This window comes from Jaculus jaculus, chromosome 11 (assembly GCF_020740685.1).
Source record: "Jaculus jaculus isolate mJacJac1 chromosome 11, mJacJac1.mat.Y.cur, whole genome shotgun sequence".
NCBI lineage: Eukaryota > Metazoa > Chordata > Mammalia > Rodentia > Dipodidae > Jaculus > Jaculus jaculus.
Window position 1 is genome coordinate 58,893,331 of NC_059112.1, and position 16,685 is coordinate 58,910,015.

Below are 16,685 nucleotides of genomic sequence, written 5' to 3' on the forward strand. Positions count from 1 at the left end.
AGATAGCATATGGACTATGTCACAGGAACATGAAGGCTTGCAAGCCAGGAATTTTAACTGATCTCAGTATTTTCTAGATTAGTTGACTGAAACTTCTAATTGAAACACTTGTTTTCTTTTTCCCTAGAATGCTATTCACAATCACATTCGATTATTTGAGCCGCTTGTTATTAAAGCTTTAAAGCAATATACCACAACAACATCTGTACAGTTGCAGAAGCAGGTTTTGGATTTGCTGGCACTGCTAGTTCAGCTGCGAGTCAATTACTGTTTGCTGGATTCAGATCAGGTTTGTCATTGCACTCTAGGGTTCACCTGTTCCTACCTGAACAAAAATAACCCTGAAATGACACTGCCCCAAGCTTGTCTCATCTCATGCTCCTCAGTGGGGTAGCCATTAAAAACTGCCAGAGATTATTCTCATCCATACCTTTATGTGCCCCCCTCAAAATAAGTTTGACTTTAATTGTAAAATACACTTTAAGGTTTATTGTTTTGGGAGGGCATTTTTGCATAGTCTAGAGACTTCTAAAAATGGGTTATCATTTTATGGTCCATAATTTCAAGTTATCTGAAAAGCTAGCTGGCCTCTTTATTTTTTGTTGTTGTTGTTGATTTTTTAATACCACATTTTATTCAGATTTTACAAAGGAGTGCAGAAAGGGGAAGGCTGGGAGGCAAGGGGAGATAAAGTGAGGGGAAGAGAAGTACACCATATGGAGCCCAAAATCCCATGTGGGCCATGGGTAGCTCAGGAGTACATGTGACAGGATCCATAGATCTAGAGAAAAAAAAGTGTGGAAAGAAAAGAGAAAATAAAGGTCAAGGAGCTCTTTTCATGTGGGGAGCTGGAGGAGATAAAGACCATACGTGGAGAGTAAGGATTAGGGGCCCCTCCCTGCTGGGCCTCTGCTAGGGGCTAGGGGCTAGGGCCTAGGCCAAGCCCCTGTCTGACCTTGTCTCTGCTTTTGTGGTTGGTCATTTCCTAACATTCAGCACCAGTCTCTCTTAAGTGTGTGTGAGGGAGATCTGGGCATTGTGTGTGATATAGGGAATTTTGCTGTTGGTTTGCCACTCTCTGGATTCAGGCTTCCCTTGGTGTGGTTAGGAGTGATACATTGTGGCTCCAGGAATTTATCAATATTTTCCTAATTAAAAAAATTTTTTTTTTACCCCACATATTTTGGTTTTCGAGGCAGGGTCTCACCATGCTGGCCTCAAACTTGCCACCCTTAGCCTCCCGAATGCTGGGCTTATAGTCCTGTGACACCATGTCCACCTGAGTGTGTTCCTGAAGAGGTGGCTATAGGTGCTGTACACTTAGCTGACTTCAGAGTAGATTTGAGTTCTTGATTACAAACAAGTGTATCTGCTATAAAAACTTCTTAAAAATTTATACAGATAAGCAGAAAGAAAAGAAACCTGGAGTTTACATTTTAATCTTATTACTGATGGCAACTTTTTTTCCCCCTGCCTATAGGTATTCATTGGATTTGTATTGAAACAGTTTGAATATATCGAAGTAGGCCAGTTCAGGTAATAGTATTTGCTAACTTTAGAGTTCTTATTGTTGTCATGTTCTTACATGTAATCTTAGATTAACATAACTATTTGCTTCAAAGTACTATTGAGCATCTTGGCTGGGTTTTTTCTCTTAATGGAAATCTGATTATAGTGCTGTGCAATTTTATTTCCCTTAACAATAAAACTTTCTCAAGACTAATATGAAAATAGTTTTGCATATGGTAGTTGATGTTTTCATTTCACATTTCAGAGTGGACTATGATGGCAACAAATCACTAAATGACACCTCACCTTGTGGGAGTTCTTAGAGAAAGCACTTTTAAATCAGGGCTTAGAGTTAACTGCAGCTTTTTCTTGCTAAGACATTAAAGCTTTGGTAATCTTGCAGTATCGATAACATTGGTAATTATTGAAAATTAGTTCTGTATTTTCTGAAGTTCTTTTATGTAGTTTGTGAAATATAGTATAGTGTTCTGAGAGACCCTGAGGTCTGAAACCTAAGTCTTTTTGTAATTGTGTGACACTTTAACTATGTGGTTTTGGTCAAAGTGCCTTTCTCGTTGGAATCTCAGTTTCTTCAAGGATGTAAAGGAAGGTGGAGAATTAGGAAGATTTTTTTTTTTTCCTGTTGTCAGGTGTTTCTTATCTGTTTCTGCTTTGCCGTCCCACGTGGACAGAGACAGAAAGCCCACAGATGGGGGTGGGATTAAATGGGGTTGGGTTGCTGCGTGTATCTTACCTTAGTACTCAAACTTTCATTTGATGTTGAATCTTATTTTATGTTGTATGTAGAGATCATGTGTCTTGGTTTAAAAAAAAATGCCTAAATTGATGGTTTTGTTTCTAGGGAATCAGAGGCAGTTATTCCAAACATCTTTTTCTTCCTGGTATTACTGTCTTATGAGCGCTACCATTCAAAACAGATCATTGGGATTCCTAAGATCATCCAGCTGTGTGATGGCATCATGGCCAGTGGGAGGAAGGCCGTAACACATGGTAATGGGACCTGTGTTTTCAGTGTTATGATATACTGGACACTATTAGTCCTTTTCAACCTACTTTGACTGTGAACTCTGGCTCTGAGTTGCATGTTGTACATACATGCATTTGGAGATGTTGAAAAAGAATAGAAAGCACATTCTATACTTACTGAAGTTTATAAGCTACTTACTGGAGAACATAAGCAACGGGCTGTAAAGATGACGCAATGATTAAAGGTACTTGCTTGCAAAGCCTGACAAACCAGGTTTGATTCCCCAGTACCCATATGCCAGATGCACAAAATGGTGCATTTTTGTGGAGTTTGTTTGCAGTGGCAAGAAGCTCTAGTGCACCCATATACACACACAAACACCCCCCCAATCAATAAATAAATGAAAATATTTTTTAAGCCAGGCATGGTGGTACATGCCTTTAAGTCCAGCACTTGGGAGGCAGAGGTAGGAGAAATTGCCATGATTTTGAGGCTACCCTGAGAATACATAGTGAATCCAGTCCTGGGCTAGAACAAAACCCTTCCTCAAAAAAAAAATAATAATAATAAAATAATCTTTAAGCAGCTGGGTGGGGCTAGAGATATGGCTAAGTGGTTAAGACACTTGCTAGCAGAGCCAAAGGACCTAGGTTCAGTTCCCCAGAACTCACATAAAGCCAGATGCAGAAGGTGGTGCATGCGTCTGGAGTTCATTTGCAATGGTTTGAGGCTTTGGCATGCCTATTCTATATCTGTATCTCTCTCTCAAATAAATATAATATTTAAAGCATCTGGGTCTGGTGGCACAGGCCTTTAACCCCAGCACTCTGGAGGCAGAGGTAGGATGATCACCATGAGTTTGAGGCCACCCTGGGAATACAGAGTGAATGCCAGGTCAGCCTGGACGAGTGAGACTGTACCTAAAAAAAGACAAAGCTAGCGTCTTAATACATATGCTTCTATATATATCAAACAAAATTTTTTAAAAATATTTCCTTTGGTTATTTGGAGAGGGGATGATTTACGATCAAATTCAGAACCTCACAAATGCTAGAAAGTTTTTTTTGTTTGTTTTTGAGGCAGCATCTCATTCTAGCCCAGGCTGATCTGGAACTTACTCTGTAACCCAGGCTGGCCTCATGCTCATGGTGATTATCCTACCTAATCACCCCCCAGTGCTAAGATGATGATTGCGAGCCACCACACCTGCCAAGGCAGTTCTTTATTACTGAACAACACTCCAGCCTCACAAAAATTTTAAATTCAAATTGACATAAGTCAAATTTGATTTCTTTTCCAGTGCTTTGGGAAGGCATGAATCATCACTAACTCAGGGTTTTTCCACATAATATTTTGGAAGGATAAATATTAGATCAACCTTTTAAATTCTATATCTGGGCTGGAAAGATGGCTCAGCAGTTCAGGCACTTGCCTGCAAAGCCTTACTATCCAGGTTCGATTCTCCAGAACCCACATAAAGCTAGATGTACAGAGTGACATAGGGATTTTGTTTGCAGCAGTAGGAGGCCCTGGCATGCCTATTCTCTCCATCTCTCTGCTTGTAAATTAATTCAAATTCTGTATCTACATACACTCTATAAACAAACATGCTATCCATGTAGGTAAAGGCTTACAGATTTGAATAGGGGAAAACTAAAGTTCCCTAGCACACTGGTCCCTCATCACAGCACCTCCACAGGCTATATTATGACTGTTATATTATCTTACTGAAACCTGAGTAAGACCCACAATAAATGGAGCCACTCAACTCTCCCTCCTCAGCCTATAAAGGAGGTGGTATATATTTTAAGTAAGTGCTATAGTTGGGCATGGTGGTATACACCTAAAATTGTAGCACTCAGGAACGCGATATAGGCAGAAGGATTATTAGTTCTAGACCAATCTGAGCTACATGTGAAGATCCTGTCACAAAAAACAAAACAGGGGTGTGGGGAGATGGCTTAGCAGTTAAGGCCCTTGCCTACAAAGCCAAAGGACCTAGGTTCCATTCCCCAGGGCACAAGTAAGCCAGATGCACAAGGTAGCGCATGCATCTGGAGTTTATTTGCATTGTCTGGAGGCATGACACATCCATTCTGTCTATATTTCTCTCTCTTTCTCTGGTTCTCTCCTCACTCTCTCAAAGAAATAAATAAAAACATTAAAAAAAAAAAAACAGGGCTGAAGAGATGGCTTAGTGGTTAAGTGTGCTTCCTATGCAAGCATGAAGGCCTGAGAGTGCCTGAAACTGCCCTCCTCCAGAATCCACATTAAACAGCTGGGCATGGCCATGCACACCTGTAACCTGAGTCCCATAGGGAAGCAGAGACCTGGAAATTGCTTGAGTTCACAAAAACAAACAAACAAACAAAAGCTACAAGCTCCAGGTCAGTAAGAGACTCCATTTCAGAATAAGAAGGGAAAAAAAGAAAAGAATGAGTAGAAGTATAATGGAGCAAGACACCCAACATTCCACTTTGGCCTCTGCAGGCAAGCATATGGGGTGCCAAAGGCCACATACACATACCACATTACACACACACACACACACACACACACACACACACACACACGAGAAGAATTTTTAAAAAAACAAACAAAACAACCCCCCCCACACACACACACAGAACAATCAAGACTGGGCTGTGAATCTTTTCTTGAACTTTTAAAACTGTCTTCTACCCTTTCCCTGTTGGCTCCTGGATGCTCCTTTGCCAGGAATCTGAAGGCTTTTGGCCTTTGATATGGATGTATCCTAAGACTCTTGTAGTCATACATAAGTGAGAAGTTCACTGCTTTGGAAACCTCCTTCTGCAAGAGACTTGAGTGGTGTTGAGAGGCAGGCCTGGACTGCTCTCTGAATCTTCAGTAGCTAAGCCTGTCTGCTTGGTATCAGTTCAGGCTTCAGCAAAAGCACACATTATCACATGCTTTGTATTTGGGTCACTGGATTTAGTTGAAAATGGAAATATCAGGGCTGGAGAGATGGCTTAGCAGTTAAGTGCTTGCCTGTGAAGCCTAAGGACCCCAGTTCAAAGCTTGATTCCAGATGCACAAGGGGGTGCATGCGTCTGGAGTTCATTTGCAGTGGCTGGAGGCCCTGGTGTGCCCATTCTCTCTCTCTCCCTCCCTGTTGCTCTCAAACAAATAAAAATATTTTAAAAAATGGAAATATCAAATATGGGGACTTAAGGTTTCTTGGACTTGGACAAAGAATCAATGATGCTCAAACCTTTCCTTTCTGCTAGGGTGCTTGGTCATTTGGAGGAAGGTCAGAAAGCATACCCATGTGTGCATGTTGTCAGGGATTAAGAGTGTGTGTGTGTGTGTGTGTGTGCATCACACACACACTGTTTGGGAGAATGTATACATTGTTGTCACTGAGCATCATTATGTGTACCTATCACTGAGGGTCAGGGTATATGTGTGTCAATGAACATCAGAGCATGTGTGTATTCGTGTCGATGATAGTCGGAGAGCATGTGACCAAGTATGAGAGTGCGTGCCTGAACACGTGTATGTCCATGTGTGTGTTCATGTCACTAAGAGTCAGTACATATACGTATATCATAGGGTCAGAATGTTTGTGTGTCCAAGTCACCAGGAGTTAGACTATGGCCGGGCATGGTGGCACATGCCTTTAATCCTACCACCTAGGAGGCAGAGGTCAAATTGCTATGAGTTCAAGGCCAGCCTGGGACTACAGTGTGAGTTCCAGGTCAGCTTGGGCTAGAGTGAGAGACCCTATGTCAAAAAAAACTAAAAAAAAAAAAAAAAAAAAGTTAAAAAATAAAATTAAAGGAGTCAAAATATGTGTGTGCATGTCACTGAGGGTCAGAGTGTGCTATTCTTTTGTACTTTTGTATGTTATTGTTTTTTTGTGCATGCTCACATATGTAGTATATGCATATATATTTTTTCATATGTGTGTGGAGGCCAGAGGAAGGACAACCTTGGGTGTTATCTTAAGATTACATACAACTCTTTTTGAGACAAGCCACTAAGTTGATGGTTATGACATTTTTCTTTTATTTGCCTGGAACTTACCAATTAGGCTGGATTGACTGGCCAGTAAGCTCTAGGGCTTTTCCTGTTTCTACCTCCCCAACACTGGGATTACAACTGTGTTGCCACCTTACCCAGCTTTTTACATTTGTATTTGGGATTGAACATAGGTCTTCATTTTTGCAAGGCGAGCCCTTTATTCACTGAGCTATCTCCCCAGCTCTAATGAGATAAGATTAAGCTAATTAATTATTTGACTCCTATGTTGGACCAAGTTTACTTAAAATGGTATATAACCTAATTATACTGTAACTAAAGTGTATTATACAAGGAAAATCTTGTCCCTTAAGTAAACCAAGCCAGTTATGCATAAACCAGGGATGTTGCTATTTTGTTTATTTAGAAAATTTTATTTGAAACTTGAATTTCGATTACCTTTTGTCAAGAGTGATGCTGTGTTTGCTCTAGGAGCTATATTTTTCCTTGTTAGGGGCCTGCACAGAACTGTCTAGAGAGGAAGAGCCTTGTTTTTTTCATAGTGGTGGAATGATAATTTCACATCATTCTTTAACAGTCCTAATTCGTCCTTTACCATAAACCAAGTATAGGTCAGGTTTTTGAAAATATGTTGGAAGTGTTAAGTCTCCCATTTGTGGCCCTTCTTGCGCCCACAGCCATTCCAGCACTGCAGCCCATTGTCCATGACCTCTTTGTGTTACGAGGAACAAATAAAGCTGATGCAGGGAAAGAGCTTGAAACTCAGAAGGAGGTGGTGGTGTCCATGTTGTTAAGACTCATTCAATACCATCAGGTAAGAGAAGGTGACAGTCACAGCCGTGTCCCTGTAGACATGGAAGGACATGCAGTGAGGTTCTGTTTAACTCAGAATAGTGGGTATCACTTTTCACCAGCATTGGGCTCTCTGGTCCTGCCAATGTCAGTAACAGGAGGAAATGTAGTAGACTGGTATCTTGAAAACCGGCATGGCTCCAGCAGGCCACTCGGCTGATGGCTATGACATTGTCCAAGATAAAATGAGACAATGTGACAGGGGCTGTTTCTTTCCAAAACAAGGTTCAAGGATCAGTTAATTGAAAATTTTGGTCAAAATTGTAGAGTTCTAAAAAAAAAAAAATAGTTCAAATATGAAATAAAGTACATAGTTTATTTCAAGTTAACAGGGTTAAGTTTTATTTGTGCTGATTTCTGGATTATTTCCTCAAACTGGAGCAAGAAGTTAGAGACACTTTGAGGTAGCTCAACTGCAGAAAGGATTTTCTTCTTTTGAAATTTGTACTGTAGCCTAACCCTCATTTTGTTTATTTTAGCTGTCTGTGACTCTCCATAAAACTATAGAAAGCCTCTCATACACTTTCTTTATACACTTATGTTTTGATTAACCCATATAATATTTAATTAAATATGTAATGCTTAACTAAGTCACATGATTCTAATAAAAAGCACTAGTACACTAAAATGATTTGAGAGTGAGCTGCTGACCTTGGCAAGCACCAGGGATGGTGATGCCGTAGAAGAGGATACGCCATTTCCTGCATCCTTGACAGTATGCCCATGGAGAACCTCACACATCTGTGAAGTGAAGGGAGATGAAGTTCTTCTGTGACATAAGTGCTACATGTGGACTTTGAAGAGAGAAGCAGCTGTGGGGAGGGAGTAGTTGGGTAGGCTTTATGGAGATTATCCCTGAGGAGAGTGTCTATTTTAATAACCTTATGTAAAACATTTTGCCTGAGATCTTTTGTTCTGTAAACTACCAGGTAGTCATCTTGGTAACTTTTGCAGGTCTTGTGGTCTGCTGTTGTAGCACTAGAACAGACATGCTCAGTGCATACACAGATGGCATGGCTATGTTCCAAGGAGCCTTTATTTACAAACAGGCAGTGGGCCAGCAGCCCCATTACCATCCTTTGAGGCTAAAATGACCACTAATGAATATACCCATGCTTAGCCTTTTATGGCTGTTGGAAGTAAGTGCTACTCGATTGCCTTTGCAAGAGCATTGAAGTGATTTAATGTGTAAGAGAGTAGTAAGACATCCACAGACCAACATAGTTAAGCGATGTGTGAGTTTTCACAAAGGTTAATGTAAGTTTTAATTTTCACTGTATGCCTTTTCTTTGATCATAAACTCATAAATCCCAAAGAAATCACCCTGAGCACAGACAGCTCATGGGCACCCTTTAGGAGATTGCTACATCTCCCAGCTCACAGAGTCAGCATTGTGTCAGCTCCTTCAGTCTTCCTTGAGCATCAGTCACTTAGGACTCAGAGCTGTGCAACTGGGCTGGGTCCAGTGGGGCACATAGACATATGTAGGAAGGTGAAGGAGTCTGAACCAGGAAGCATTCTAATCTTGCCTGAATGCTCTTGCAGGTGCTGGAGATGTTCATCCTTGTCCTGCAGCAGTGCCACAAGGAGAATGAGGACAAATGGAAACGGCTATCTCGGCAGGTTGCGGATATCATTCTGCCCATGTTAGCCAAGCAGCAGGTTTGTTGCCATGGCTCTGGTTTGATGTCCTATGAGTGTGACATGTTTGAAACCATGTGAAAGGAGTTGTTTGTGATTGTCAAACCCTGGCAGGTTTATGCTCTGGTAGTCTTTGTAGTGCTGATCACATGCCAAGTGATTTCCTTTATTCCCCAAACGACCTTCTCCGGGTTAAATTGTCTTTCCACTTTAAAAATGAGGAAAACAAGGCCCAGAGATGTTACTGGTTTTCTCCAGGCCCACACAGCTCAAGAATTCTGGGACAGGTTGGTTGGCCCAGTTCTAACCCCAAAGCTTGGGTTTTTTCTTTATTATACTGTCTCCTTTATTCTTGTCAGCTAGAGTTACTGTATTTGATCTTTAGCTTTCTGGGATTTTTTTGTTGTTTGGTTTTTTAAAGTAGGATTTCACTCTATCCCAGGCTGACCTAGAATTCACTATTTAGTCTGAAACTGACCTCAAAGTCATAGTGATCCTACTACCACAGCTTTCTGAGTCTGGGATTAAAGGTGTGTACCCAGCTGTCTTTTTTTTTTTTTTTTTAAATAATTTATAAATTAACTTAGAAGTTATCCATCGTTTAATTGAAATTTTTTCTGAGCTTTCCATCTACTTCCTGATTTTTAATTGTGAAAATGTGAATATTTTAACATCAAATTACCCTGCATTTCTTTGTATTGGTAATTTAAATAAGTTAATATGGAATTAAAACAAATATAGAAAAATTTTTAATATTAAGAAAACATTTAAATTTTGATACACTTACATTAAAAGTCTTCTTAATCTGATGAAATGAAGACACACATGTTCAGCCACAGCACAAACTCTTCCAGGAAAGATTCTATCGCTGTGATGAAATTTTCTTCTTCTTCTTCTTCTTCCTCCTCCTCTTTTTTTTTTTTGGTTGGTTTTCGAGGTAGGGTCTCACTCTAGCCCAGACTGAACTGGAATTCACTATGGAGTTTCAGGGTGGCCTCGAACTCACAGCGATCCTCCTACTCTGCCTCCCTAGCGCTGGGATTAAAGGCATGCACCACCACACCCAGCTTTTCCTTTTTTCTTTTTTTTTTTTTTTTTTGAGGTAGGGTCCCGCTCTAGCCCAGGCTGACCTAGAATTCACTATGTAGTCTCAGGGTGGCCTCGAACTCACAGCAATCCTCCTACCTCTGCCTCCCGATTGCTGGGATTAAAGGCATATGCCTCCATGACCAGTTTATGATGAAATTACTATACTCAAATGACATAGCTTGTTTCAAAAATGCAGTGGAGTTGGAGAAATGGTTCAGTGGATAAAGCACTTTTTGCACAGGCATGAGTAGCCAAATTCAGATCCCCAGAAGCCATGTAAAAAAGACTGATGTTATGGTAAGCATCTGTAATTCCAGTGCACCTACACCCACAAGGGAGGCAAAAATAGAATCTCCCAGAAGCTTGCAGGCCAGCTAGTCTGACAATCTCAGTAATGAACAAGAGACCCTGCTTCAAAGAAGGTGGAAGTTGAGGACAAACATGTGAAATTGTCCTCTAATCACCAGGCCTTGGCACACCTGTGCTCACTTACATATTCACACACCCACAGAAAAATGATGATAATTTAAAAAAAAAATGCAAGTGTCTGGCTATTGCCTCAGGATATTCTTTCCTACTCTGTGGCTCTTACAATCTTTCCGCTTCCTCTTCCACAATGTTCCCTGAGCCTTGGAGGGTATGTTAGAAGTCTCCTTTGGTGTTAAGCTTTCAGCAGCCTCTGAATTTCTGCTTTGATGAGTTTTGAGTCTCCTCAGGGTCTAGTAAAATGCTTTTTATCTGAGAGGATGGTGAACATGTATCCTAAGGTATGTGTGTCCTAGTATATGTGAAACTGGCATTTCTATCGCTTTGATAAAAACTTGTCTATGGTGCTTACTCCACAGATGCATATTGACTCTCATGAAGCTCTGGGAGTGCTAAATACTTTATTTGAGATTTTGGCCCCTTCCTCCCTCCGTCCTGTGGACATGCTTTTGCGGAGTATGTTTATCACTCCAAACACAATGGTGAGTCTCAACAGACCCCTGATTTATTGAATTCGCCTAATTCACTGAGGGTGTGTCTTACACATTCCTGCCTCAGCTGGTGGGTGGAACATGAGCATCCACCTTTCCACTTCCCCAGCTGACACTGGTGCTCCTTCACTGAGACAACACTTGGCATCAGTACTGTAGTATGATTGGTATAGTGGTAAATTGGGGTAATTTTCTTTATGAAATTTATAACTGGGGGAAATTTTAATCCTTTTTCTTTCACTTTAACTGATGTATTTTCTTTTTTTTAGGCATCTGTGAGCACTGTTCAGCTGTGGATATCTGGAATCCTAGCTATTCTGAGGGTGTTAATTTCCCAGTCAACTGAAGATATTGTTCTTTCTCGTATTCAGGAGCTCTCTTTCTCACCATATTTAATTTCCTGTCCAGTCATTAGCAGATTAAGAGATGGAGACAGTAATTCAACACTTGGAGAATGTAGTGAAGGAAAACAAGTGAAGAATTTGCCAGAAGATACATTTTCTAGGTATGCTTTACATCTGAACCTGTCATTGACCATGTTTTTTTTGGAAAGTTGTATGGTATTTCATCATCTGGTTGGCTGAAATAATTGTTAGTCTTGATGCAGCTCTGACCTGGGTGAGAAAATCTGTTTGGTGAGCTTTTAATTCTACCTACCTTACCTCTCTGGTCGTGCTTCACACCTCTTGTAAGGCTGTCTCTCATATAGCTCTATCCTTATGACATACTTAACAGCAGTGACACACCCCAGGCAGACAGGGTCAAAGTGCAGGTGGTATAGAATAGTTAAAAACTGAGGGAAGCTTGCTAAAAGTCAGCCTTGTTACAGTTAGTACTGGGACAATTCTGTACAGTTAGTAATAAGGAGCCTTTCCCTCCCAAGATGAAGAATGCCCATTAGATGCCTGATTTTTCAAATTGTCTTCCTTCTTACATTGTGTGAAAGTTCCTCAGGACAATAATCACAGTGAGACACTTGCCAGTGCTGCTGCCTAGACAAGTATCTGCCTGCCTTTGGAGCATTTACTAAGTTAGAGCTGCTCTGCAAACATGTTCCTTTTGGCCCTCCACATGTTTAGTGATGATGCTGGAGGAGATCTCTGAGGTGTTCTGTAAACCTATACTCCACCTTTTTGTTTACAGGTTCAGCAGGCAACCTATGGCTCTCCCTTTGTTGAGTTGAAGCAAGTGGCTAAAATGAATGCTACTTTCAATTCCTGTGTCAAATTATGAGCTTATATTTGTATAATGATTTTACAGTTTATGAAGCTTGAAAAGAAACCTGCCGCATTTGTTATTTTGTATGTGTTCTATGACTACTACTTCATGTTTGAGAAAGGTGATGTACAGAAAGGCAAAGTAACTTAGTCCAAAGTGATTGGAAACATTTCTGAATTAACTTCACACACATTGACTCTTTGTTTCACATAGACTTGTCATAAGTACTAAGTCATAGTGACTAATCTACTGTCATTCCTTCTCTTTCTTGGTAGGTTTCTATTACAGCTGGTTGGTATTCTTTTAGAAGATATTGTTACAAAACAGCTAAAAGTGGAATTAAATGAACAACAGCATACTTTCTACTGCCAAGAGCTGGGCACACTGCTCATGTGTCTGATCCACATCTTCAAGTCTGGTAGGTCAATCTGAAGCATCTTTGAGGTGTCTCATGTTCCCTCTCTTGCACAGCATACTCTTGGGATATAGGACTGTTCTTCCCAGTAGAAGCTCTGCTGTATTCATTGTGCCATTTGACATTGTTTTCCTGATGACAGTAGTAAAGCTGAAACCATATGGTCCAGTAATTATACCATTGGGTAGATACCCAAAAGAATGAAGAGTAGGATACCTGGAAGATGTCTGTATGCTGGTGTTGATAACTATTTCATTATTTTCTTTTTCTCTCTTTTTTGTTGGTGGGGGGGGTACGTTCAAGGTAGAATCTCACTCTAGCCTGGAATTCACTGTGTAGTCTCAGGGTGGCCTTGAACTCACAGTGATCCTCCTACTTCTGCCTCTTGAGTTTTGGAATTAAAGGTTTGCACCACCACTCCCAGTTGTTTTCATTATTTCATATTTTCATTAGCTTCATTACTCATAGAGCTAAAATGTAGAAGCAACTTGGGATCCATTGGTAGGCTAAGAGATAAGCAAAATTTGGCATACACATAAGTAAACAGTGGAATGTGTCTGTAGATGGAATATTTTTTCAGCCTGAAAAAGGAAGATAATTCTGACATGCTACAACATGTATGACCCTTGAAGACATTATGCTTAGCAAAAATAAACTAGACACAAAAGGAAAATATTTTATGATTTCACTTACACAAGCTACTTTGAGTGCTCAGAATTGTAGAGACAGAAAGTAGAATGGTCATTGCCCAGGGGCTGTAGGTGAAGGAGAAGTAGTCACAGCTTCATGGGTAAAACAATTAGAAAGAGAAAAAGTGAGTGAGCTCTTCATCCTATTTTATTTTATTTTTCTTTTTTAAAAACCTGATTTGAGAGAGATAGAAACAGCAAAAGAGACAGAGCGAGAGAGAATGGCCAGAGCTTCTAGCTGCTGCAAATGAACTGCAGATGCAGGTGCCGTCTTATGCTTCTGGCTTACAAGGGTTCTGGGGAGTCGAACTTGGGTCCTTAGGCATCACAGGCAAGTGCCTTAACCACTAAGCCATCTCTCCAGCCCATTCCTCTTATTTTAAATGTCTGGTGGTTCAAGGTGTATTTGTTACTTTTACATGTGACTGCTCATTATGCAAATGACAGAAAGCCACAGCATGCTAGCTGTGCAGCAAACACAAAGTCCCCTGTCCAAACCAAGACATTCGGTGTTTTCCAAGAATACATGTTGCTAAAAAGAATTGTTTACCAGGTCAGCCTGGACCAGAGTGAGACCCTACCTCGAACAACCAAAAAAAAAAAAAAAAAAAAAAAGAATTGTTTAGATGAAATGAGTAAGAAACAGGGAACCAGCATCTTCTCTTAAGAAAGGGGGAGGGATACAATTCTAAGCTCTTAAGAAAAATAAACTATATTAAAAGTTATGATAGGTCCATGTAGGAGGAAGCTAAAATGTGCTGTACTTTTCAGCGGCTGATAGGATAAAAGGCTTTAATACTAACAAGGTGGTTCTTTTAAGTGGCTTAGGTGTCATGACTGAGGACCTCTTGGGAGAAGTGCAGTCCTTCCACTCTTGGCTGCATTGGACACTGTATTTACACTATTCCAGTGTACATCATTCTGTTTTTTGAGCTTTCACCTTAAGAATCAGTGGATGGGGCTGGAGAGATGGCTTAGCGGTCAAGCGCTTGCCTGTGAAGCCTAAGGACACCCTGGTTCAAGGCTCGACTTCCTAGGACCCACGTTAGCCAGATGCACAAGGGGGCGCACGTGTCTGGAGTTCGTTTGCAGTGGCTATAGGCCCTGGCACACCCATTCTCTCCCTCTCTCTCTCTCTCTCTGCCTCTTTGTCACTCTCTAAAAAAAAAAAAAAAAAAAAAAAGAATCAATGGATGAATAAAGCACTGAAGAATTAATTACAGTTTCAGAACAGAAAGAACATATTTTCAAATTAGTTTTGGAAATGGATGATAGAGGAAAAGGTGGGGATGGAAGAGGCACTAATATTCTCATCTTGCATTGTTTGGGATAGCACTTACATACTGTAAAGTTATAGAACAAAATGTGGAGTCAACGAAGGAATCCAAATAGAGTGAAAATTATAACAGGTTGATATGAGGTACTATAAATGAACTTTCATAGGGCAGACTTAATAGATATATATCTGAAGTCTCATGACAAATTATGATTGGTAGTTGTATTCAGTAGTACTTTAGTTGTTGCAGTAAGAGTATGGGCCAGCACTCAAACAAGAAAAGGCATGTATTAATTTAACCACCCTAAAGACTGGGGGACTTGCTCTCTTTAGGTATAACTGTATCTGGTAGATTCATCTGTAGTATGCATGGAACATTTCCATGTCTCAGTTCTGACGTCAAGCTTCAGTAGTCTGAGCCTCTGAAGTACATGTGTGATTGGCCTTCCATAACTCATATAGATAATCATGAATCCCTGGATATTTTTGGTCCACCTGGGGGCAGGTGAAAGGTTGGACAGCCTTCCTTTGAGGGGCCAGGGTATTTGGCAGAAGGAAGAGGAGCAGGCAAGGTATGGTTTGCTTCCATTGAAAAAGCTAATCAGTTAGAACTTGAGAGGTAACTTCCAAAAGCATGGAAGCTAGAGATGATAACGAGAGATGTGGCAAAGCATATTCCCAGTCTGAAGCACTTCTTGTCCCCTTAACTGGGCAACTGCCTCCCAGGGTGGGAAGAAACTGTCAGAGGATGAAAGCCGGTGACTCCAGGGTGACAAAAATCAGAGAAACCCTTGGAATGAGGGATGAGTCAGATGTCCACAAAAGAGTGGTTGCTTCAGGAGCTAGTTAGAGCCTCTGACCAGGAGCTTTCTGCATACCCCACAGCCTATCCAGACCTTCCCCAGCAAAGTCCATTCATCTTTGCAGTGGGAAAATGGATCCTCGATGTGGCTGTTTGACCACTCCTCTTCACCTTGGAGCTAGCAGTCCGCCCTGTATCTCCTACAAAGAAGGAAAGCCATTTAGTCCTTTTCCCAAGGCCAGATTTTGTCCTTTTGCCTTCTTCCTCATCTTACTGACAACTTCTATAATCATAGACAATAAGCAATGACAATTCTCTCCCCATCCCCAATTTCCCCCTTTCAAATCTACCCTTCATCATATCCCCTCTCAGATAGTCTCTCTGTGGTGGTTTGAATAGGTGGCCCCCAATATATTCAGTTGTTTGTTTGTTTGTAGTTTGCATCTGCAGCCACCTGGCTGGAGGCAGTGTCACTGGGTGGATCTTAAGGTGTGGTGGTGGGTTTCAGATTTCAATCTAAAGATATGTAAAGTGTGCCTAGCAGGAGTTCCTGAAGTGCACTGTGGCTTTAGACTTGTGTTTTCTCTCTCTGTCTGCTTGCCTGTGAAGGCAGGCCAGCTTCTTTTGCCATTATGGAACTTCCCCTGGGTCTGTAAGCTTCAATAAATATCCCTCCCTCCATAACTGTGCCTGGTCTGGAAGTTCATCTCAGTGAACCTGAAGCTGTCTGCTACACTCTCTTATTTTGATGTCATCATCTTTTCCTCCTGTTGTGATAGTTTTGTGTAGGTAATGTCCAGGCACTGTGAGGTCATTTTGTGTCAGGAAGATTGCCTTGTCCTTTGGCTCTTATATTCTTTCTGCTACCTCTTCAGCTATGGACTTTGAGCCTTGAAAGGTGTGATAGAGATGTCTCAGTGCTGCACAGTCCACTATCACTTCTTGCAAGCACTGTGGTGATTTTTGAGTCATCCTAGTAGTCACTGCCATCTGAAAAGAGAAGCTTCTCTAACCAAGAGTGAGAATAGCATTAATATATGGGTGTAAACATTTTAAAAGTTTTCACATAGCAGTTTGGTGGGCATAATACATGCATTTAGCCAGACAACAGCAGGTGTTACTTAAGGGGTCCTTTCTTTTTGTTAACACTTATTCAATTACTGATGTCCTCCGCCCCACTTCAATTTTACTAATGGTGTTTCATAACAGATGTTTGTTTATTCTTGC

The 16,685-nt window shown here is 40.9% G+C and overlaps 1 protein-coding gene across 4 annotated transcripts in view; it reads left to right on the plus strand.

Moving 5' to 3' along the window:
* Htt (huntingtin) overlaps positions 1 to 16,685 on the plus strand; it is a 164,378-nt gene that overhangs the window by 95,304 nt on the left and 52,389 nt on the right. For all 4 annotated transcript variants that reach the window (XM_045161563.1, XM_045161565.1, XM_045161564.1 and 1 more), the window contains 8 exons: positions 128 to 289; positions 1,481 to 1,536; positions 2,372 to 2,520; positions 7,177 to 7,313; positions 8,897 to 9,013; positions 10,927 to 11,049; positions 11,328 to 11,563; positions 12,552 to 12,694. In XM_045161563.1, the coding sequence (XP_045017498.1) occupies positions 128 to 289; positions 1,481 to 1,536; positions 2,372 to 2,520; positions 7,177 to 7,313; positions 8,897 to 9,013; positions 10,927 to 11,049; positions 11,328 to 11,563; positions 12,552 to 12,694 (1,123 nt within the window). The remainder of the gene's footprint in view (positions 1 to 127; positions 290 to 1,480; positions 1,537 to 2,371; positions 2,521 to 7,176; positions 7,314 to 8,896; positions 9,014 to 10,926; positions 11,050 to 11,327; positions 11,564 to 12,551; positions 12,695 to 16,685) is intronic.